This window comes from Amphibalanus amphitrite, unplaced genomic scaffold (assembly GCF_019059575.1).
Source record: "Amphibalanus amphitrite isolate SeventyFive unplaced genomic scaffold, NRLGWU_Aamphi_draft 000467F_arrow, whole genome shotgun sequence".
NCBI lineage: Eukaryota > Metazoa > Arthropoda > Thecostraca > Balanomorpha > Balanidae > Amphibalanus > Amphibalanus amphitrite.
Window position 1 is genome coordinate 292068 of NW_024881961.1, and position 24905 is coordinate 316972.

General features: G+C 50.7%; 2 protein-coding genes across 5 annotated transcripts; one reads left to right on the top strand and one right to left on the bottom strand.

The window, feature by feature from the left end:
• The first annotated feature begins 4706 nt into the window (after positions 1–4706).
• Positions 4707–7893, top strand: LOC122392056 (ATP-dependent RNA helicase Ddx1-like). Of its 4 annotated transcripts, none has more exons than XM_043386553.1 (2): positions 4707–4828; positions 5396–7893. In XM_043386553.1, the coding sequence occupies exon 2, from the start codon at positions 5425–5427 to the stop codon at positions 7636–7638; it is 2214 nt and encodes a 737-aa protein (XP_043242488.1). In that variant the 5' UTR covers positions 4707–4828; positions 5396–5424; the 3' UTR covers positions 7639–7893. The 4 variants fall into 4 exon arrangements, with proteins under 4 accessions (XP_043242488.1, XP_043242486.1, XP_043242489.1 ...); XM_043386551.1 differs by having other exon boundaries at positions 4716–4765; XM_043386554.1 differs by having other exon boundaries at positions 4726–4745.
• Positions 7894–8153: 260 nt separating this feature from the next.
• Positions 8154–19054, bottom strand: LOC122392047 (importin subunit alpha-4-like). The gene is made up of 10 exons (XM_043386534.1): positions 18638–19054; positions 16141–16246; positions 13842–14046; positions 13246–13406; positions 12703–12824; positions 11750–11980; positions 11193–11327; positions 10400–10645; positions 9901–10089; positions 8154–9506 (listed from the first exon to the last, which is right to left on the bottom strand). Exons 1-10 carry the CDS (start codon positions 18701–18703, stop codon positions 9441–9443), a joined length of 1527 nt encoding a protein of 508 aa, XP_043242469.1. The 5' UTR covers positions 18704–19054; the 3' UTR covers positions 8154–9440.
• Positions 19055–24905: the final 5851 nt, after the last annotated feature.

Here is a 24905-nt window from a genome sequence, read left to right on the forward strand (position 1 = left end):
TGGCGACGAGGATGAGATGAATTTAACGTTATAAAGTAACGTAAACTTAGAGCGCCGATTAACGTAACGTTAACGCTACTAAAAGTAGGTAACGTAACGGAAATTAAAATGGCATTAAGTGTAGATGCCCCTCAGAAATATAGGGAGGGAGAGGACTTTGACATGTGGATAGATTCCTTTGAAATCTATTTATGTGCGCTTGGGATCGAGGAACCAAAACGGAAAAGAGCTTTGATGCTACATCTACTTGGAACCGACATACAGCAGCGGCTGAAAGACATCGACACGGTCTACGAAAATAATTTAGAGGGAACCGATGAGTACGAGCGTACCAAGCAGCAGCTGCGATCGCTGTTAAAGCCACAGGTCCGAACGATTTACGAGAGAAATATCTTTCATAGCATGAACATGACTGATAACGACGAGAACGTCCGAGATTTTGTTGTGCGTCTGAGAAAGCAAGCAGATAAATGCAATTTCTCGAGGGAACAGAGAGACGAAATGATCCGGGATATACTCATAGCAAGATGTCCCCATCAGACTTTGCAAGTTCGTCTGCTCGAAGCCCATAAACTGACTACAGAAGACGCGGTAAAAAGCTGGGAGTCCTATCTCCAAGTACGGACCCAATGCCAAAAACTTCAAGAGAAGAACGGCAAAGAGAAGGACCCCAGTCCAGAAACTGAGCAGTCTGAGCCACAAAACGAAAACGTCAACAGAGTTCGACAGAAATATCGAGCTCCATCCAAGCCATTCAACGGACAGGGACAGCGAACTTCCGCCGGAAGCGGAATTCCTGCCTGCACTCGGTGCGGACGAAGAGGGCATAATTCAAACGCCTGTACCGCGACGAAGGGTCAGACCTGTCACAAGTGCGGCGGCAAAAATCATTTTGCCAGGGCTTGCTGGTCTACTCAGACACGGCAGCCACAGACAACGCTGGAACCTAGAAGACGGGTAAACCACCTACAAGAAGAAAGCGCTGAACAGGGTGAAGATGAGCTGGTTTTCTCCACCAGACCGAAGAAGCCCATCCAAGAAAAGCTGAAACAGGGACTGACTGAAATATTGATCGAAAATACCAAAATCCAAGTTCTGGTCGACACAGGCGCGTCCGTCGATATTATCACCCGAAAAGATTTCAAGAAGCTGAAAGGTGTAAAGGCGACAAAAACAAGCAGACGGCTTCTGCCCTACGGCACCAAAGAAGCACTGAAGCTCGATGGAGAATTCCTGGCACGAAGCCAAGTCGGAGGAAAGGAAGCACTCAGCTGCTGGATCATTGCGGCGCACGGAGATGTGTCCTTGCTAAGCGGAACCACCGCGGAGCTCCTGGGACTTGTGATGCGCACCGATACGGTGAACCAACTGGAAACAGACGGCGGTTCCCGGCTGACACTCAAGAAAGTGCTAGCAGACAACCAGGAAGTGTTCAAAGACGAGCTTGGACAGATGGCCGATCTGACAGCGAAGCTGAAGCTCAAAGATGACGCCGAGCCAGTCTTTAGGAAAGTAAGACCGGTTCCGTACGCCCTTCAAGACGCCGTCGATGAAGAGCTTAAAAAGTGGGAGAAGATGGGCATTGCTGAGCGGATTGAATATTCCGACTGGGCTACGCCGCTAGTCGTTGTCCCAAAACCAGGCGGCGGAGTGAGGCTGTGTGGAGACTATAAACACACTGTCAATAAGCAGCTCGACGTACCACAGCACCCGATGCCCAACCTGGAAGATATGCTACCAAAACTGGCTGGAATGAAGTATTTCAGCAAGCTCGACCTCAGCACCGCATATCTGCAAATGAAGATGGATGAAGAGAGCCAAAAGTTTACGGTGTTGAACACACCGCGAGGACTGTTAAAAATGAAACGGCTCCCCTATGGAATATCCTCGGCTCCTGCTACATTTCAGAGGGCCATGGAGAAAATTTTGGAAAACTCACCAGGAACAATGTGTTTCCTGGATGATGTTCTGGTGGCTGGAGCTACGAAGGAAGAGGCACTCAAGAGGCTGGACCAGACTCTGCAAAGACTGAGAAGCTGGAAGCTGGTCTTGAAGCAGGCCAAATGCAAGTTCCTGCTGTCGTCGGTCCAGTACTTAGGAGTGGAGATCAGCGCTGCGGGAGTCCAAACGGTGAAAGAAAAGATCGACCCGGTGTTACATGCACCGCCACCGCGAGACACAAGCGAATTGAGAAGTTTTCTCGGAGCAGTCACATTCTATGCAAGATTTATACCGGACATGTCGTCAGTGGCTGCGCCGCTATACAAGCTTCTACAGAAGAGAGAAAAGTGGCGATGGACAGCTACAGAAGAGCAGGGATTTAGCGAGCTCAAGAAGAGACTTGCTTCAGCACCAGTACTGGCACATTATGACGGATGCCGGCCCGTAAGGCTCATTACGGACGCTAGCCCGCACGGCGTAGGAGCCGTGTTGATGCAGGTTGGAACAGACGGGACGGAGCGACCGGTCCGTTTCGCCTCCAGAAGCCTCACCAAAGCCGAGAAAGCCTACTCCCAGTTCGATCGAGAAGGACTAGCAGTCATCTTTGGAGTAACCCGCTTCAAGCAGTACCTGTGGGGCAGAAGATTTACTTTAGTCACCGACAACAAGGCACTAAGCTCGATATTCGGGCCCAAATCAGAGGTACCAGCCCTAGCCACAGCGCGAATGCATCGATGGGCGCTGCTGTTAGCGGCATACAGCTACGAAGTTGAGCACCGGAAGGCAGAGGAAATACCCATGGCAGATTTTCTGTCCCGTCTTCCTTACGACAAGCCAACCGGAACCCGAAACGGCCCAGATGAAGCCACTGTATGTTTTCTCGAGCAGATAGAAAACATGCCGCCACTCAGCGCCAGAGACCTGCAGCGTGAAACCAACAGAGATCCAGTCCTGTCTGAAGTTGCAGAGCATTTACACAGGGGATGGCCAAACACCGAGTCGTCCTACAGCAGGGAAGCGCAGCCCTATGCAAACAAAAGAGCACAGTTGTCCCTCAACAATGGCTGTATCCTGTGGGGCAGCAGAGCCGTGATACCAAGCCGCCTCCGAAAAGCAGTGCTGGCTGAGCTGCATGAGAGTCACCCAGGGGCCACAAAGATGAAGATGCTGGCTCGCAGTTATGTCTGGTGGCCGAATATTGACCGTGACATTGAAGAAATGGTTAAGTCCTGTTCAGGATGCCAGTCCGTACAGAACGAGCACCCAGCAGTGTTTCTCCATCCATGGGAACGCACATCGAGACCTTGGGATCGAGTTCATCTGGATTTTGCAGGGCCATTCAGAGGAAGTTACTTCTTGGTGGTTGTAGACAGCCATTCCAAGTGGCCAGAAGTTATAATGATGAAGGACATCACAACTCAGAGTACGATCACCGAACTGGCAAAGATATTCGCCAGATGGGGAAATCCAGTTCAGTTGGTGACAGATAATGGCACCCAGCTAACCTCAAAAGACTTTGAAGATTTCCTGACAAAACAAGGAGTCAAACACATCAGAGTATCGCCATACCGACCGCAAAGCAATGGATTGGCTGAGCGTCTGGTGCAAACGGTAAAGAACAGCCTGAAGGCTCACCTGAGCGGAGGGGACCAGCGTCCACTTGACCTTCAGCTGGCCTCTTTTCTCCTGCAGTACCGCAATACTCCTCATACCACAACAGGGGTGGCACCAGCAGAGGCCATGACCGGAAGAAAGATGAGGACGAGGCTGGACTTGCTGAAGCCCCGCACTGAAGAAAAGGTCATGAATGCCCAAGCTAGCCAGATGCTACGTCACAGCCAAAGACTACCCGAGTATGAAGCTGGAGATGAAGTTCTGGTCAGAAACTACGCAGGAGGACAAAAATGGAAAAAGGGAAAGGTGATAGGCCGAACCGGTCCAGTGTCTTACCAAGTCACAGTGGAAGGGCTGGTCTGGTCAAGGCATGCGGGACAGCTCCTACTCCTGCCCTCCAAGGACTCGAAGAAGGAGCAAGATTGTGGTGACAAGTCAAAACATCGGAGCATGAGCAAACATCTTGACTTATGTCCACCGCCTCCGCAAGCATCCTCAAGTCTGCCTAATCCCAGAGCAGAAGAAATTGCATTGGAGGAAGAACAAGGATCCTCAGATCCTCCAGAAATCCCCGAAACACAAGACACTACAGGCCAGAGCAGCCCTCACCCATCCGCAAAACAGCTGAAGCAACCAGAAGGTGTACCGCCACAACCGCCACCTGCTACCCAAGCTTCTCCAAAGGCGGTGACCAGGGCAGGGAGGACCTGTCGTCAACCATGGTGGCTCAAGGACTTTGTTATGTCTTAGTACTACTGAGCAGGAAGTGCAGTTCATTTTTTAAGGGTGCGAGAGTGTTACAAAGTATCATATTATTTACATATTCGCAATAATGTCAGACCTCCGTTAATCAGGCCAACATACATGTACTCACGTGCTTTACTTTTACATTCAAAATTTAGGAACATCAGTGTGTGGAACTGGGAAAAAGTGTGGGAATAAAATGCACCATAGAAACATGGATTATTAAGTCATAACATAGCCCAAGAAATATGCCAAGAAGCCTGAATATTTCGCCTATTAAGGCAGAGTCCGCCTTGAATTTCAATAGAACTTTTGGCTAGTATTGAGGTGTTTAGGCCAAGAGAAGAAGAAAGTAAAAATATGGCAGCACTTTAGAGCGCAGTGTGAGCACAGTTTGCACCACATTTGAAACTCTCGCGTCAGTAATTGTCAAACAATTGTATTAGGTGTTTTCCAGTGGTATAAGGTGTACCTGTATTTTTTGTGAATTTCATAGCCACGTCCTCTAGTGCCAGTGCGGACAGTTTAGGTAATTTCAAGATATCATTCAAATCAAAGATCAATATGTCATTCAAAATTCAATCAAAGAGCAAGCAAGACACGTAGAATGCCAAGCAGCTCGTTTCCTTGGACTTTTTTGCTTTACTTCAACTTTCAAGGAAGTTGAAGTAAAACAAGGCTGTTTGGATAGCTTACCTTTCCCTTGTCGATAATTTCTACTCCAGATACAGATCATACAGGCTTTGTTCCAGCTGGAATCGCTGGCATGATTTTTGTTCTGAGACACAGCACCCCTACTGCCACACAGTCCACACTGAAATCAAAATAGAACCTCTATTAGGAGTTCGGACAATTTTGACTTAAACATAGATCAAAGCCAACTACCAGCTGTTATGATGCATTCACCTCTAGATCAAGATGCTGCCTGCTGTGGGGTGTGGTGGTGGTGGTAGCGATGGTTTTGTTGCCCACGACAAACCATTTTGTTGAAGCAGAGATTTGTGATGATGCTTCCTCGAGTCATAATTGCAGTGTCCAATTGTCAACTCGTTGGGTAATGTATTGGCTTCATTTATGACAGTTTTTATTTTTCCAGGTACCAGGCTGCCCCACTTAATCAGGAGCATGGCAGCTGCTTTCATGGAACTGGGCATAATGCCCGAGATAGGGGAGGCAGTGAGTGAGCTGGACTGGCTGCTGCCCACTGATGTTCAGGCCGAGGCTGTGCCTCTGATTCTTGGTGGTGGTGATGTTCTCATGGCTGCTGAAACTGGATCTGGCAAAACTGGTGCCTTCTGCATGCCCATCCTTCAGATTGTCTGGGAGACACTGAAGCACATTGAGGAGGGAAAGGGCGGCGGCGGTGGCGGCCTGTCAGCTCCGCCAGCTGATGACAAGTGGGCGATGTCGCTGCGGGACCGAGGCGAGCTGCTGGCAGTGTCTCCGGACGGTCTGGTGTGCCAGTGTCGCGAGCAGCGCGCCTGGTACGGAGTGCGGGCGACGCGCGGTCTACGGCGCGCCGGCCGCTGGTACTATGAGGCCACGGTGACCGACGAGGGTCTGTGTCGCGTCGGCTGGTCCACGCGCCAGGCCACTCTCGACCTGGGCACCGACCGTGGCGGATACGGCTACGGAGGCACCGGCAAAAAGTCCAACAACCGCCAGTTCGACGACTACGGAGGTCCGTTCGGGAAAGACGACGTGATCGGTTGCTACCTTGATCTGGACAACCTCGAGATGTACTTCTCTAAGAACGGAAAAGATCTGGGAAAGGCGTTTGACATCCCAAAACAGGTGGCAAACGAAGGTTTGTTTCCCGCAGTCGTACTGAAAAACGCTGAGATGGCGTTTAACTTCGGCGACACCAGTTTCAAGTATCCACCAAGCCATGGTTTCGTGGCCGTCAGTAAAGCACCGGAAGACAGCACCTTGAACAACGCTGCTTCGGCGCCGCAGACAACGGCGAAGCGCGGATACGCCAAAAATGCTCCCCAGGCCATTATTCTGGAACCATCTCGTGAGCTTGCCGAACAAACGCTGCGGCAAATCCAGCTGTTCAAGAAGCATCTGAAAGCTCCAACAGTGCGGGAGGTGCTTCTCATCGGTGGTGTGCCGGCCCGCGAACAGCGTGACCAGGTGTTAGCGGGGGTCGACATCGTGGTGGCCACACCGGGTCGAATCGAGGACTTCATCAACAACGGCGACGTACGGGTGGACGCGTGCCGGTTCTTCGTGCTGGACGAGGCGGACGGGCTGCTGAAGCAGGGTCACGAGAAGATGATCAACCGTCTGCACGCGGCGATCCCGCAGGTGACGCCGGACGGGGCGCGGCTGCAGATGGTCGTCTGCTCGGCCACGCTGCACTCGTTCGAGGTGAAAAAGATGGCCGGTAGACTGATGCACTTCCCTACCTGGGTGGACCTGAAGGGCGAGGACGCCGTGCCGGAGACGGTCCACCACGTGCTGACCATGATCGACCCGCGCACCAACGCCTCATGGACCGACCTCAAGCAGCGCGTGCAGACGGACATGGTGCACGCGAAGGACAACGTCCGGCCCGGCTCGAACTCGTCAGAGACGCTCTCCGAGGCTGTCAAACTACTCAAGGCAGAATTTTGTGTCCGCGCCATCGACGTCCACAAAATGGATCGTGCACTCATCTTCTGTCGAACCAAGCTAGACTGTGATAACTTGGAGCGGTACCTGGTTCAGCGCGGCGGCGGACCGCGTAGCCCCAACAACCCCTACTCGTGCGTGTGCCTGCACAGCGACCGCAGCGTCGGCGAGCGAAAGGATAACCTGGAGCGCTTCAAGCGACAGGAGGTGCGTTTTCTGATCTGTACGGACGTGGCGGCCCGCGGTCTGGACATCACCGGCCTGCCGTTCATGATCAACGTCACGCTGCCGGACGAGAAGACGAACTACGTGCACCGTATCGGCCGCGTGGGCCGCGCCGACCGGATGGGTCTGGCCGTCAGCCTGGTGTCCGCTGTTCCGGAGAAGGTGTGGTACCACGGCTGCCCGTCGCGCGGCAAGTCCTGCATGGACACTCGTCTGACGGAGCGCGGCGGCTGCTGCATCTGGTACGACGAGGTGAAGCTGCTTGGAGAGATCGAGGAACACCTGGGTATCACCATCCCTCAGGTGGGCAACGACCTGCGCGTGCCCGTCAACGAGTTTGACGGCAAGGTGGTCTACGGCGAGCGGCGCCAGGAGAGCGGCACCGGATACCAGAACCACGTGGAGCAGATGGCCTCCACGGTCCGCGAGCTGGCCTCGCTGGAGACGCAGGCGCAGACGCTCTTCATTCGACGCCACCTGCACCGGTTGACCGCCTGAACGGCCACCCCCAGCCCCGCCCGATGTGATATAGGTACCCTGTCCTGCCAGTGATCTGGAAAACCTCAGACTATGCTAACCACGACAGACGGCCCTCGGCTGAGAAGCGGCCTGGCAGGGCGCGTATGATCGTGGTTGTTTTGGACGTTTCTGCTGTGTAGTGGGTCTTGTTTTGCACTGGTTCGTTTCAGTCACTATGAGCGAGCCATCGTTTTGTTACGAGCGATTCGAAAATATATGTCAGCTATGAACATACACCCTAGTTATTTACCCACCTTCGGCAATTTATCAAACTCTTAGATATAAATTGAACTTACAATCTGAAGTTGAAATTAGGATGGAAACCGATAAATTACTAGTCAGGCGAAAGCTAACAGAGAAGATTGCTTGCTGAGTTAGCAACGTAGCCATTATCACTCTCAAGCTTATCGTCACCTCTAGCCCAGCCGAAAATAACCAGCTTGTGAAAACATCTACCGTAATTGAACACGCTGCACGTCAACAGCAAACACGACTCCGGTGTCCGCGGATTTATTGAAATTGCTAACGCCGCCGCCGATCTCTCCATGGCCCGCACGGAGCAGTGGTGCGCGCGCTCGCCGCTCGCTGCCACTCACACGGTCTCACCCACGGGCGGGCGGCACTGGTTGGCTCAGGCTTCTCTGACGCCGCGTAACCGGGCACTGGCGGCGCGGCGGCACGACAGGGGTGCGGGCATGCAGCCGACAGGCCACAGGGCCGGCCGGGAAACCGAGGAGAGCCGAGCGTGCCTCAGTACGGTATAACGGTACTGCGTCAGACCCAGTGCAAGGCTTGTCCCGGTCCATAGGGACAGTCAACGTCGGTACGCAGGTGGCGGGCCGCCGTCTGCTGCAGCAGCAGGTCGCCGCCGCTAGCCTGACCTGAGCGGGTCAGGGCCGCCTCCGCGGCTAGTCTGACGAACTGGCTCATCGCGGCCCCTGTTGCTCGACCGTCGGCCTCTCGCTCGCCCCCGCGACAGCCTGGGTCGCGCACGGCAAAACAAAGTAACCAGCAAAAATAAGAATATAAGCAACAGTATCTTTGTTACTAAGCTAAATGCGGCTGGCTGCGGCTGTGCGGCGGCTTCGTGTCGTGGCACGCCGCACCGACCGCGGTGGGTCTGGGCCGACTCGTGCGCCCACCGGCCGCCGCCGTACGGCGGGGAGCCCCGCGCCGCCGCACACGGCACACCCACACGCACTCCGGCAAACCCCGAGAGCTAAGATAAGATTTACGTGCGTAAATAAAGTAATTGCCAAACATCTCACGATAAAAGCACCAAGGCCATGAGAAGACGGGCACTGCAAGGGCGGCCGGGCGCTGCAGCGTTTAGTATCCTCACTGGTTTCCACGCCAGATTCACTCCTGCTGCTTCACACATCGGTGCGACTCACTCACTAACAACGCAACCTTCTTAGGGCCCTTCACGAAGTTGACATTTGCCGGAAATCTAGAAAATACAAAACACTTTGCGGCCGCTCACCAATGAAAGTAGCACCGGGCGCGACAGCGGGCGCGCGCCCATCACACTTTTCGGCGGCGTGCGCACGCGAAACTTGAAGCGACTCCCGTCGTGTATTTGCGAGGGGTCGTCAGCTCGTGAAAGACCCTGAGCTTGCTGTGTGGCGGGGCCAGCCCTGCTGTGGCCCGACCGGCGCCGGGGCGCACACGTCACGTGATGTCCGACTCTGTCCCCGCGCCCGCCGTGTGGCGCTGGCGCGTCGGTCACATGACCGGCGGCGCTGTCACATGAGTCGGCGTCGGACGCCGCTGGGCGCGGGCTAGAACTCGAACCGCGGCGGCTGGTCCTGGTCGATGGGCGCGCCCGGGGCCGTCTCGTCGCCGGTCTGAGGGAGGACGGCACGGGTCAGAGAGGGGGCAGAGGACGGCGGGTTCGACACCTGACGCAGGGTGCTGCGGGGCGGGGCAATTGGCAATGAAAAATAATGTGGTGCCATCCCAGATTGGAGAATGCATGCAAGTATTGGCGGACAGCAGCAAAAAAGCTCGTGCAAAAAGGTGTATAAAACCAAAACACCAATTAAATAAATGAAGAGCGCGATGTGGTAAAAGATTTCATGGATTATTATTCAGAAACCCTTACTTTTTCGTTATCACTCCACCGTTTCCAAATTGGCAAGCACAGCCTGACACTGGTGAGTCGGAATGCAGCTGAGGGCGACCGATTTACTATATTCCCGGTCAGAGCTCCGACGCACGTACGGCAGCTCGCCAACCCACCTCTATATCCTCTGAGAAGTACCGCTCGATGATGTCGAACGTCAGCTGGTAGATGTCGGGGTTCTCGTGGCTCTGCAGCGCCTCGATCTTGTCCAGGCCGCCGCACTCCTCGATTATCTGCGCCACCGCGTCCACGTCTTCGCTCGACTTGAGGATGTTGTTGAGGCCGTCCAGCACCACGTGGACGACCTGAGGCGGCGGCGGCGGGATCGTCAGACATGCATGCATGGACGGGACGAGACAGGTGTCACTGAACATCAGACACGGATGGACAGGTCAGCTGGTCCGGAATGCGTTATTGACTCCAAATCCAGCGTTCTTTTATGTGACCAATAATTATCATTCAAATAACTGCAAGCCACGTGTCAATACGGCGAACAAACGATCACCGATTGCACACACATCAAACTCCGTGTGGCCGTCTCTCAGACATAGATAAATCCCTGGCCGTCCGGCCGCGTGAGCCACCTCGGTCCCAACGGCCGGTCGGTGTTCTCACCTGCGGGTCCTTGCAGTCGAGCAGCTGGCACATGGGCGGGATGCCGCCGGCCTGCACCAGGTGTCGGATCTGCTCCGGACTGCCGCTGATGGTCAGGTTGCTGATGCACCAAGCGCACTCCTTCTGCGTCTGGAACTCGCCTCGGGCCAGGTGCTGCACCACCAGCGGCACCAGGCCGTGCTCAATCACCAGCTGCACCTGCTCCTGGTTACCGGCCGTGATGTTGGACAGGAACCAGGCCGCCTCCTGTGGGCGGAGACACGGCTGTCAGACAAGGCAGCACAGAGGTATGATACCGTAAAGCCCTGGCTTCACTATTTGTTTTCTGCGTGCGTTTTTTTTTGCCAATTTGCGTGTTTGCGTAATATTGTTCTAAGAAAATATTACGTTTTTGTGATGTTATTTTATATTAGCTTTTAGTTAATATAGGTTGTATTAACTTTTATACATAAATAATAAAAAATATTAATTATAACTTTTCTAGAACGATATTACGCAAAACACGCAAACTCGCAAAAAACGCACGCAGAAAACGCACAGTGTGTCCAGGCCTTAACACTACGGTCACAATAGTCAGACGGTGGTAACTGCTGAAAGTGGCGACGGGTGCACGGCCGGTATAACTCTGGCAAACACTGCGAAACACCAAATCCTTCGCAAAACTATTGCACGTCGATTTACTTGACGATGTCCGACAGTGTAACAGACCATTCTCTCTTGAACCATAAACATTCCCTAAAATGAGGCTCACGCTGGGGTAAATGATCGTCGCGATCGGCTTTGTCTCTCTCACCTTGTTGATTTTCTCGCGCGGGTGTTGCAGCAGGGCAGGGAAGTGGGCCAGCGCGCCACAGTTGAGCACCTGCTGCGTCTGGTCGTCGGTGCCCGTCACAATGTTACCCACCGCCCGCAGCGCCGCCGTTTGGACCTGTGACGTCAGACATACGGTATACAGTGTGATATCACAATTTTACCCACCGCCCGCAGCGCCGCCGTTTGGACCTGCCATGGCGTGAAACACTATCAGTCCCGCTGGAGATTGGGAAAATGCAGCATAAAACCAGCTAGCACAGGACTGCTTAGAGGCCCCTGGTTAAATTTACCACCTCGATTCCGCTAAATAACGCCGGTAAAACGTTGCAACTGAGGTTGGTGGATATGCCTCAACTCAACACATACCCCTGTATACCGCGGTACTCAAAGGTATATGGCCTCACCAACCGTGCCCGGCAGGTTACTGCTTTCAGCTACCGTGGGGGAATGGAGAGGGAAGAGGGGTGCATCACTAGCCCCACACCCCCACCGCCGTACCTTGGTCTCTCCGTGCCAGCCCCCCCCCCCCCCCCATACCTTGGTCTCTCCGTGCGAAAGGAGAGGCACCAGGCGCGGCACGACGCCCGAGTCGAGCACCATCTGGATCTGGTCGTTGCCGCCGTCGGTGAGGTAGCTGACGGCCCACACGGTGTCCACCAGGATCGAGACGTCCGTGTGCTGGATCAGCAGGTTCAGCGAGGGCAGCAGCTCGCGGATCGTGTCCGGGGACGGTGGCGGCGGCTTGTTGCGGCACAGATTCACCAGCACCTGCGCACGAACAGACGGGGGCAAACACGGCACTAAGCAAACGCACAAACAGTGCAGGGCGAAACCCAGCTAAGGAAGTAGCATCACAACGCGGAGCAGATGGACAAATTTATACCCCAACAGTACACATGTGGGCCGGCTTGAAATGAAATATTCCTTTGGTACTTGAGCGACCTAAAATAAATAAATAAATAAATAAATAAAAAATAAATTAAAGTTCAAATCTACATATAGCACACTTGTAAGCTTTCCTCAAAAATAGCTTGTTGACTTGAGCGCTATCGTGGCTCAATGAGTTTTTAATTCAAACGCTACACCGCACTGCAAATTTAGCTAGCTGAACCAAACTTCGGCTGAATACAAACTCAACAACTTTCTAGCTTCCGTATGCTAATCGTTCGTATATAGCGCTCTCTTCTAGTACACTGGACAAGTGTAAATACGAATAACAGCCAAGGGCAGCGGTCACCAGCTCAAGAGCGGTGACGAATCTCTAAAATGACCTTCACATTCCCCTGAATCTAGGTAGTAGCTGGCAGCTTGTAGCAAGATTACTTTACTACTCTTGTAGTAAAGTGGCTTGTAGCACCACAGACTTGGGACATTTCAGTCCGAGCCGAGAGAAAAAAAAACGACCAAAATACGAGCCGAGAGGAGGAGAAATAAAATAAACTGAGCAGTGCGCATGACTGTCTGACTGCAGAGTCTTTAGCTGAACCCACCCAGGTGACGTTGCGGAGGAAGTTGAGCGGTATCTTGTCGTTGATGAAGGCGATCAGCGGCTGCACGATGCCCAGACTGATGACAAAGTCACGCAGCTGAGGACCGTCGCCGATGATGTTTCCTGCGGAGGCGCATACAGCGGTCAGCGAAGGAAAGGTTGGAAACTGCCACTCCTGCGGCGCTCAGCTTCGGTCAGTGTCAGTGCTGACACAAGTATCGGAACCGGGGGCAGCCTGGGTGCAGTGCGTATCCGGCACAGCTCAGCTACTCACATCCCTCCTTCGTAACAGCAGATACCAGAGCAGTGTGCAATATCAACTCCCCAGTAGATAGGTACTGAACCAGTGCACGCATCAACATTCAGCGACCACCAAGTCAGTGCACAATACGCCGCGCAGTTATCAAGTTGCGATGGTTGCCAAATCAGTCAGGCATCGCAAGAGCACTGCGTACTATTTCATCAGGCCAGCTCCCAGATAACTCCAATGCAGTAGGTATTCTACCCAGTGACCTCCGCGGCGCCCCGTCCGTCCGCGACTCACCGAGCGCCCAGACGGCCTGTTCGCACACCTGCGGGTGTGGCGAGCGCAGCAGCCGCAGAAAGTGCGGCGTGGCGCCCGCCTTCACCACGGCCTCAGTCTGCTGCGTGGTGCCCGAGGCGATGTTGGTCAGCGCCCAGCACGACTCGAACTCGAGGGCCGGTCTGCGGGAGGGACGGCGAGCGGCGAGCACGGTCAGAGGCGGGGTGTCACAACTGGGGCACATTGAACAGTGTATAGTGGTAGCCACTGATCAGATATAGCCTGCCACTGTTACCCAGTCGCAGTGGCCGCAGTGATCAAGACACGGTGACAGAAACTGAACAAACACAGTCTACGATGACATCCGGCAGCACAAAGTGCCCCTGCACCGTAACTCACTCGTGGTACGTTACAACAGAAACAGTCCAGATTCTCCGTGTAAAAATGGACCGAACCGAAACTACAATGGTGGTCATGTATTGCAAGGCAAAGATGGCATTCGGCGAAAGTGCAAATATTCTGTCCAGATCTGGGGACAAGCTGCAGAGGCCCGGGTACCGTCATTGGTCACAGTCACGTGGGTTATTCAATCAGTTCGTTTATTATCATCTACTCACTCGTCCTCGGCCTGCAGGCAGCGCACCAGAACCGGCAGTACGCCGCCGCGCACCAGCTCGTCGATCGGCGGGTTCTTGTCCGAGCTGAGCAGCTTGCGGATGGCCTGGACGGCGGCCAGGCGCGCCTGTGGGTCGCTGCCGTCCGCCGCCTCCACCAGCTTCTGGAGGCTGTCCACCGAGTGCTGCCGCTCCATGTCGTCATCGTCTGCGGCCGGCCCGGGCGGGGGTGAGGGGGCGGACGGCACGGCCGGACGCTCGCCGGCGCTCGGGCGGCACCGGTCGGCGGTGGCGCCGGCGGAGGTCGGCTCACCCGACTCGGTGGAAGGATCACTGTCAGCAGGAGCCTCGTTCGGAGACTGAGTAGGCCGACCCGAGCGGAGTATCATGACAGGAGCGTTTGAATGGTTCGGATCGCAATCGCAGTCGTACAATCAGTCACTCACGAATTTGTTGAGACAACACGAACTTTTTCACAATACATCATTGATGTTAACAATGAGCGGCACAGTTCCATCACTAAAGCGTTTTCGACGTTTAGATGTTCGATTAGAGGAATGAAAAAGAATTGGAAAAGAAGCATAAAAATAGCGATTAGAGGAGCAATACTTGTTTTAGAGCATTATATCGGCGAAAATATCATCCGTGGCACATAAGGATAAAAAATATTGCAGCAACTCAGTCAGGTGACGCCGGTGACGCAAAATAAAACACAGCAAATGGGCCTAGAAAACACGCGACATCACTTTCAACCTAACTTATGATGGAAGAAAATGACTGGAGAAAACAATGGGACTGACCATATGGCCTTGGACTGACCGTTCCCTAATGACATCATATTTAGACTGTGATTAGAGCGATATCGCACCAGTTTTATCAATAAGAAAAACGAATTAAATGAATGAATCAAATAGGCAAAGACTTGGACCACATTAGTTTTCAGGTGAAGGTAGAAAGTACCCAATTAATACGATGTTTTTCAGAATTAAACCGTTTAGAGATAGGTACCCGAGCTGTAAATTGAAGGAAATAAAAGAGCATCGTGCAAGTGGCATTAACCCTGGCCGGCACAGGCCATTTTGCGTCCTTTGACGGCACAAGGGTGGGGGTTGGTACGACCCCCCTCGCGTTTGGCCCCAGATCGAGCTAGAGCTTCGCGGAAAAGACGAGCGTGTTGCCCGTGACAAGAGGAAGCCGATGATACCAACTTTTGAGGTCCTAGGTCATCGGTTCCAGGTCAAGTCAATGACGCAAAAGTCGGGAAAATCGGGACCTGTTCGAACGTCGTAGTGTGGCTGCTATGGGGGTTTTCGGGGTGCTGATCACGAATATCATGTTAGTTTTGATCACAGATGATGTCTTAATGCATTTAGGCCAGGTCGGGTCGGGTCAGGTCAGGTCAACCAGTAGGGGTCATGCCGGGTATTCGTAGTACGAATCAACCGCCTCTGACAGCTTCGCAACATGTTAAAAAGGCACCAAAACTACTTCGTAAATGTTCAAATGGTTGCTAAATTCGAATTCAGCTCCAAAAAAGCCTAGAAACATGCAAAACTCGTTTAAGTAGACCGAGGTTACCAGAGGTCAATGACCTGACCTGACCTTCAGGTGACCGTGACATCCACCCTAATGCATGGGAGCAACATCAAATCACATGTTTGAACGCTTGAAACCATGAAAAGTATTATGTATGTATGTATGTATGTATGTATGTATGTATGTATGTATGTATGTATGTATGTATGTATGTATGTGTGTATGTATTACCATCATGAACAATCCACACGAGGCGTGGCGATTACAGTACAGACTGCAAACGCACGGCTAACGCGAGACGACATACGCCGAAACGCGATTCCGGCCAAACATGGTCTCGAAAAGTAGGTCACAGGTTAAAGGTCATTTGGGTCAGGGTCGTGAAAGTTTTAGGGTAGGTGTAAAATTGATCAACGCGATTACTGAAAGTTTCGTCGCGATCAGCCGCTTTTTACGCAAGTTATTTGCGAAAAACATTAGGGGGTTGCATCAACCTCCCCCCCCCCCCTACGCCGGCGAGGGTTAATAACATTACAGGTCATTTCTAGTTGGAAATATTCCGCTATGTGTAATGGCTAATATAACTGTATAACCCTATCATTGCAACGCCACCCAGCAACTAAGCAGCAAGCAGCAACTAAATGTCTCACAACTCGTAAAGCCCACCACTTTGTAAAATACAGCGCACTCCACCCTCGCCCCCCCCCCCCCCCCACACACACACAGACGGCACACACCTACCTGAAGGTCTCCCTCCTGTCCTCACCTGTCCCGTCTGGCTGCAGCGGTACATTTCTCCGCTTCTGAAGTGTCTCTTCCCGCTTGTGCTTTCTCAGCTCAACTGTGACTTCGTTCCTCCTCCTCCGCATCTCCTGCAAGAAAAAGGACATACCATTGTTTGTGACACCAAACGCAATTTCAGATTCGTTCACAGCAATCCAGTTGATTAATCCTCGCCTGTATTCTGCCTTTTTACAGCGTCTAACGAATAGGGAGGGGAGAGTGGGGGTCCGTTGGACCCTCCCCTACCGTTTGGCCCCTGATCGAGCTAGAACTTAGCAGAAAAAAGCGTGCTCCCCGTAACGAGAGGAAGCTGATAGTAGGGGAAAGTGGGGTAAGACGGTCAGGGTAGGTAAGACGGGCACCCCTTCTGCAGACCAAACCAATAGCGCTACGAGCAAGAAAAGTTAGGACCAGAATTGCCTTTCCCACTACACACCACCATTCAAGTCTGGTGAATTTGTGTTCAGTCGATAATCTTTTATTTTGATTTCTTTAAAACACTCATTTCATTGAAAACATCCATAATGTATTGTGCAAGCTTTTGTGTACAGCACTATAGAGTTAAAAACTCGCAATCACTTGTGGTACACTCATATGCCAACAGTGTTCATTTACGGCGGATTTGCTTTGTCTGCATCAAATTGTCCACAGCGAAAAATCGTGCTGAACTTCTGACATTGAGTTTGGGGTAAGACGGGCAACTATGAACCCAATGGGTCTGTAATGGTGAAAATATTTTTGTTGCTGTAGGAAAAAAGAAGCATTTCTAATAAGAATATGTTCGATTCCGATACTCACAGACATGTTAGCAATATTCCTTCGGCACAGTTTATTCTCGAATAATGAATGTGAAAAACGGTTCTACATGGCTTCTGAACTAGGGCCTATATAGGAGCATACGCCTTCTGCACGAATCTCGTATACTGCCATTTCCGAAGCACTTGAGACCAACGAGCGACTGTATAAATGCGGCTAATCTCGGGCATTTGTTGCGAGCTGCGCTGATCGGTGAAAGAAGCTGGCCGTCTTGCCCTACCCATGTGACCGTCTTACCCCATGGGGTGGGGTAAGACGGGTTTTTGCAAGGTTTTGCAAAAATAGCTGCAGTTTATTTGTTGAATCAGGTCTAAGTCTCATCTTCTGGCAAATGAAAGTAAAATGTCTGAAAAAGGTTTTCACCCAGTTTCCCGTTTCTATGATGTTTCTAACCGGCCGAAAAATGGCTCCAAAGTTAAGGTGCCCGTCTTACCCCACTTTCCCCTACCTACCCAATTAAGGTCCTAGGTCATTGGTTGACCTTCCAGGTCAGTTGAATGACCCAAAAGTCGGGAAAATCGGGACTTGCTATAACTTCGTAAAGTAAGGTTGGTATTTTTTTGGGGGGGGGAGTGGTACTGAATACTGATAACAAATTTCATTTTAGAGATTTATTCATGCATTTGGGCTGGTCTAGGTTAGGTCTAGGTCAGGTCAGATCAGCCAGTCCAGTAGGCATTCTGCCAGGCGTGCCAGCTATCCATAATAAGCGTCAACCACCACTTGACAGCTTCGTAACATGTTATGTAGGCACCAAAACTACTTCGTAAGTGTTGAAATGGGTGCTAAATTCGAAAAAAGCTCCTAGACTACTACCCTTGAAACATGTAAACTGAATAAAACGAAACAAGGTCACTCAATGTCAATGACCCTTCACCTGACCTTCATGTGACATTAACAGTTGACACCAGGGCTGCGGAGTCAGAGTCGGAGTCGATTTTAGAAACCCGAGCCGGACTCGGAGTCGGAGTCACCGAAAATCTGTCGACTCCGCAGCCCTGCTAGGTCTGCCGAGTCGGAGTCGGGAGTTGGAGTCGGTCGGAGTCGACAATTCTGCCCGGAGTCGGAGTCGGAGTCGGAGCTGGTTTTTGAAAGCCGGAGTCGGAGTCGCCGAAAATCCATCGACTCCGCAGCCCTGGTTGACACCCACAATAATAACGAGCCAACCATCATTTTATGTCAGGTTGCAGCATTAACAGCTGTAGAAAGGCTGGAAACACGCAAATAACGTGTGCTAACGTACGCGAAATCTCAATTCAGGCCTTATATGGTCTCGAGAAACAGGTCACAGGTAAAAGGTCATTTAGGACAGGGTCACGAAATTTTCAGGGTAGATGTAAAATCGATCAACTCGAAAGTACTGAAAGTTTCGTCGCGATTGGCCGCTTTTAACGCAATTTGGTTGAATTCTTTATTATATTTCGGTAAGTGGTGCGAAGTTAAGTGTTTTGAAACTGTTTTTGATGTAATTGGCCATCGAGAAGGAGAAATGATCATCAAAATTGTGTTTCTTTAAAGTAAAAAACTGAAGTTTTACAAACTATTCACTTTAAGCAAGACCCAGAACACAAATCCAACAAGAGCAAATAGCTATAGTAAGAAGAAGGCACTCCCCTCGACCACTACCAAAAATAGCCGCCAGACAAGCTTCCATTTATACTTACATCTTGATCCTTTCCTTTATTCTTAAAATTTTGCAATCTTGATTTAACATTTTCGTCAGAAGCCATCCTTCTCCACGGAATGAGCAACAAACAAGGGCAAGCTTTCACTGGAAACCAATATGTGTACTTCTTTCTTTGCCACAAATGCTGTGCATAACAACAAGCTCAGCAGATAGGTGGCACACGAAAACTATCACAATAGGTAGACCAAAAGTACCCCGCTTATGGCTTGCAGAACTGGTCCGCAAAACCTGCGTAGGGCAACAATAATGCTCTTATGAGGCACCGAGACAATTATGCAAGGAATTTTCACTAATGATGATCGATTAACGGCAAGATATCGCAATGAAATATGAAATGTGCAAACACCGTCGGAAACCGATGTAACGGAAGTTGGCACAGATTCAGCACAGATTCAGCACAGCACAGATTCGGTAGGGGGAAAAAAGGCCCCGGTAGAGGGAAACCTTTATGACCCGTTTTCCCCTTGAAATGACGTCACAAAGAGGTAAAAATGGGTATCAATCGAAAGCTCTCGCTTACCCAGACACAGTCCTGCAGGAAAATTTCACTTTTTCCCCATAGGAAAGTTTGTACGGGAAAATCAAAATTTTGGGTCAATGGGGGGTCCCCCCCGATTTCGTTCAAAATCGGCACACAGGTGCCCCACCACCAGCCGAGAAACTTTCCCCAAAACGGTCCCCGTTGCATTGACGTTTAAGGCCCGTAAAGCCCCCTAGACTCGTAAAATATCCGTAAAATCGCCTTTGTACGGACAAAAAAGTGGTGCTATGGTAAAAATGGGTATCAATCGAAAGCTCTCGTTTACCCAGACACAGTCCTGCAGGAAAATTTCACTTTTTCCCCATAGGAAAGTTTGTACGGGAAAATCAAAATTTTGGGTCAATGGGGGGTCCCCCCCGATTTCGTTCAAAATCGGCACACAGGTGCCCCACCACCAGCCGAGAAACTTTCCCCAAAACGGTCCCCGTTGCATTGACGTTTAAGGCCCGTAAAGCCCCCTAGACTCGTAAAATATCCGTAAAATCGCCTTTGTACGGACAAAAAAGTGGTGCTATGGTAAAAATGGGTATCAATCGAAAGCTCTCGTTTACCCAGACACAGTCCTGCAGGAAAATTTCACTTTTTCCCCATAGGAAAGTTTGTACGGGAAAATCAAAATTTTGGGTCAATGGGGGTCCCCCCGATTTCGTTCAAAATCGGCACACAGGTGCCCCACCACCAGCCGAGAAACTTTCCCCAAAACGGTCCCCGTTGCATTGACGTTTAAGGCCCGTAAAGCCCCCTAGACTCGTAAAATATCCGTAAAATCGCCTTTGTACGGACAAAAAAGTGGTGCTATGGTAAAAATGGGTATCAATCGAAAGCTCTCGTTTACCCAGACACAGTCCTGCAGGAAAATTTCACTTTTTCCCCATAGGAAAGTTTGTACGGGAAAATCAAAATTTTGGGTCAATGGGGGGTCCCCCCCGATTTCGTTCAAAATCGGCACACAGGTGCCCCACCACCAGCCGAGAAACTTTCCCCAAAACGGTCCCCGTTGCATTGACGTTTAAGGCCCGTAAAGCCCCCTAGACTCGTAAAATATCCGTAAAATCGCCTTTGTACGGACAAAAAAGTGGTGCTATGGTAAAAATGGGTATCAATCGAAAGCTCTCGTTTACCCAGACACAGTCCTGCAGGAAAATTTCACTTTTTCCCCATAGGAAAGTTTGTACGGGAAAATCAAAATTTTGGGTCAATGGGGGGTCCCCCCCCGATTTCGTTCAAAATCGGCACACAGGTGCCCCACCACCAGCCGAGAAACTTTCCCCAAAACGGTCCCCGTTGCATTGACGTTTAAGGCCCGTAAAGCCCCCTAGACTCGTAAAATATCCGTAAAATCGCCTTTGTACGGACAAAAAAGTGGTGCTATGGTAAAAATGGGTATCAATCGAAAGCTCTCGTTTACCCAGACACAGTCCTGCAGGAAAATTTCACTTTTTCCCCATAGGAAAGTTTGTACGGGAAAATCAAAATTTTGGGTCAATGGGGGTCCCCCCGATTTCGTTCAAAATCGGCACACAGGTGCCCCACCACCAGCCGAGAAACTTTCCCCAAAACGGTCCCCGTTGCATTGACGTTTAAGGCCCGTAAAGCCCCCTAGACTCGTAAAATATCCGTAAAATCGCCTTTGTACGGACAAAAAAGTGGTGCTATGGTAAAAATGGGTATCAATCGAAAGCTCTCGTTTACCCAGACACAGTCCTGCAGGAAAATTTCACTTTTTCCCCATAGGAAAGTTTGTACGGGAAAATCAAAATTTTGGGTCAATGGGGGGTCCCCCCCGATTTCGTTCAAAATCGGCACACAGGTGCCCCACCACCAGCCGAGAAACTTTCCCCAAAACGGTCCCCGTTGCATTGACGTTTAAGGCCCGTAAAGCCCCCTAGACTCGTAAAATATCCGTAAAATCGCCTTTGTACGGACAAAAAAGTGGTGCTATGGTAAAAATGGGTATCAATCGAAAGCTCTCGTTTACCCAGACACAGTCCTGCAGGAAAATTTCACTTTTTCCCCATAGGAAAGTTTGTACGGGAAAATCAAAATTTTGGGTCAATGGGGGGTCCCCCCGATTTCGTTCAAAATCGGCACACAGGTGCCCCACCACCAGCCGAGAAACTTTCCCCAAAACGGTCCCCGTTGCATTGACGTTTAAGGCCCGTAAAGCCCCCTAGACTCGTAAAATATCCGTAAAATCGCCTTTGTACGGACAAAAAAGTGGTGCTATGGTAAAAATGGGTATCAATCGAAAGCTCTCGTTTACCCAGACACAGTCCTGCAGGAAAATTTCACTTTTTCCCCATAGGAAAGTTTGTACGGGAAAATCAAAATTTTGGGTCAATGGGGGGTCCCCCCGATTTCGTTCAAAATCGGCACACAGGTGCCCCACCACCAGCCGAGAAACTTTCCCCAAAACGGTCCCCGTTGCATTGACGTTTAAGGCCCGTAAAGCCCCCTAGACTCGTAAAATATCCGTAAAATCGCCTTTGTACGGACAAAAAAGTGGTGCTATGGTAAAAATGGGTATCAATCGAAAGCTCTCGTTTACCCAGACACAGTCCTGCAGGAAAATTTCACTTTTTCCCCATAGGAAAGTTTGTACGGGAAAATCAAAATTTTGGGTCAATGGGGGGTCCCCCCGATTTCGTTCAAAATCGGCACACAGGTGCCCCACCACCAGCCGAGAAACTTTCCCCAAAACGGTCCCCGTTGCATTGACGTTTAAGGCCCGTAAAGCCCCCTAGACTCGTAAAATATCCGTAAAATCGCCTTTGTACGGACAAAAAAGTGGTGCTATGGTAAAAATGGGTATCAATCGAAAGCTCTCGTTTACCCAGACACAGTCCTGCAGGAAAATTTCACTTTTTCCCCATAGGAAAGTTTGTACGGGAAAATCAAAATTTTGGGTCAATGGGGGGTCCCCCCCGATTTCGTTCAAAATCGGCACACAGGTGCCCCACCACCAGCCGAGAAACTTTCCCCAAAACGGTCCCCGTTGCATTGACGTTTAAGGCCCGTAAAGCCCCCTAGACTCGTAAAATATCCGTAAAATCGCCTTTGTACGGACAAAAAAGTGGTGCTATGGTAAAAATGGGTATCAATCGAAAGCTCTCGTTTACCCAGACACAGTCCTGCAGGAAAATTTCACTTTTTCCCCATAGGAAAGTTTGTACGGGAAAATCAAAATTTTGGGTCAATGGGGGGTCCCCCCCGATTTCGTTCAAAATCGGCACACAGGTGCCCCACCACCAGCCGAGAAACTTTCCCCAAAACGGTCCCCGTTGCATTGACGTTTAAGGCCCGTAAAGCCCCCTAGACTCGTAAAATATCCGTAAAATCGCCTTTGTACGGACAAAAAAGTGGTGCTATGGTAAAAATGGGTATCAATCGAAAGCTCTCGTTTACCCAGACACAGTCCTGCAGGAAAATTTCACTTTTTCCCCATAGGAAAGTTTGTACGGGAAAATCAAAATTTTGGGTCAATGGGGGGTCCCCCCCGATTTCGTTCAAAATCGGCACACAGGTGCCCCACCACCAGCCGAGAAACTTTCCCCAAAACGGTCCCCGTTGCATTGACGTTTAAGGCCCGTAAAGCCCCCTAGACTCGTAAAATATCCGTAAAATCGCCTTTGTACGGACAAAAAAGTGGTGCTATGGTAAAAATGGGTATCAATCGAAAGCTCTCGTTTACCCAGACACAGTCCTGCAGGAAAATTTCACTTTTTCCCCATAGGAAAGTTTGTACGGGAAAATCAAAATTTTGGGTCAATGGGGGGTCCCCCCCGATTTCGTTCAAAATCGGCACACAGGTGCCCCACCACCAGCCGAGAAACTTTCCCCAAAACGGTCCCCGTTGCATTGACGTTTAAGGCCCGTAAAGCCCCCTAGACTCGTAAAATATCCGTAAAATCGCCTTTGTACGGACAAAAAAGTGGTGCTATGGTAAAAATGGGTATCAATCGAAAGCTCTCGTTTACCCAGACACAGTCCTGCAGGAAAATTTCACTTTTTCCCCATAGGAAAGTTTGTACGGGAAAATCAAAATTTTGGGTCAATGGGGGGTCCCCCCCGATTTCGTTCAAAATCGGCACACAGGTGCCCCACCACCAGCCGAGAAACTTTCCCCAAAACGGTCCCCGTTGCATTGACGTTTAAGGCCCGTAAAGCCCCCTAGACTCGTAAAATATCCGTAAAATCGCCTTTGTACGGACAAAAAAGTGGTGCTATGGTAAAAATGGGTATCAATCGAAAGCTCTCGTTTACCCAGACACAGTCCTGCAGGAAAATTTCACTTTTTCCCCATAGGAAAGTTTGTACGGGAAAATCAAAATTTTGGGTCAATGGGGGGTCCCCCCCGATTTCGTTCAAAATCGGCACACAGGTGCCCCACCACCAGCCGAGAAACTTTCCCCAAAACGGTCCCCGTTGCATTGACGTTTAAGGCCCGTAAAGCCCCCTAGACTCGTAAAATATCCGTAAAATCGCCTTTGTACGGACAAAAAAGTGGTGCTATGGTAAAAATGGGTATCAATCGAAAGCTCTCGTTTACCCAGACACAGTCCTGCAGGAAAATTTCACTTTTTCCCCATAGGAAAGTTTGTACGGGAAAATCAAAATTTTGGGTCAATGGGGGGTCCCCCCCGATTTCGTTCAAAATCGGCACACAGGTGCCCCACCACCAGCCGAGAAACTTTCCCCAAAACGGTCCCCGTTGCATTGACGTTTAAGGCCCGTAAAGCCCCCTAGACTCGTAAAATATCCGTAAAATCGCCTTTGTACGGACAAAAAAGTGGTGCTATGGTAAAAATGGGTATCAATCGAAAGCTCTCGTTTACCCAGACACAGTCCTGCAGGAAAATTTCACTTTTTCCCCATAGGAAAGTTTGTACGGGAAAATCAAAATTTTGGGTCAATGGGGGGTCCCCCCGATTTCGTTCAAAATCGGCACACAGGTGCCCCACCACCAGCCGAGAAACTTTCCCCAAAACGGTCCCCGTTGCATTGACGTTTAAGGCCCGTAAAGCCCCCTAGACTCGTAAAATATCCGTAAAATCGCCTTTGTACGGACAAAAAAGTGGTGCTATGGTAAAAATGGGTATCAATCGAAAGCTCTCGTTTACCCAGACACAGTCCTGCAGGAAAATTTCACTTTTTCCCCATAGGAAAGTTTGTACGGGAAAATCAAAATTTTGGGTCAATGGGGGGTCCCCCCCGATTTCGTTCAAAATCGGCACACAGGTGCCCCACCACCAGCCGAGAAACTTTCCCCAAAACGGTCCCCGTTGCATTGACGTTTAAGGCCCGTAAAGCCCCCTAGACTCGTAAAATATCCGTAAAATCGCCTTTGTACGGACAAAAAAGTGGTGCTATGGTAAAAATGGGTATCAATCGAAAGCTCTCGTTTACCCAGACACAGTCCTGCAGGAAAATTTCACTTTTTCCCCATAGGAAAGTTTGTACGGGAAAATCAAAATTTTGGGTCAATGGGGGGTCCCCCCCGATTTCGTTCAAAATCGGCACACAGGTGCCCCACCACCAGCCGAGAAACTTTCCCCAAAACGGTCCCCGTTGCATTGACGTTTAAGGCCCGTAAAGCCCCCTAGACTCGTAAAATATCCGTAAAATCGCCTTTGTACGGACAAAAAAGTGGTGCTATGGTAAAAATGGGTATCAATCGAAAGCTCTCGTTTACCCAGACACAGTC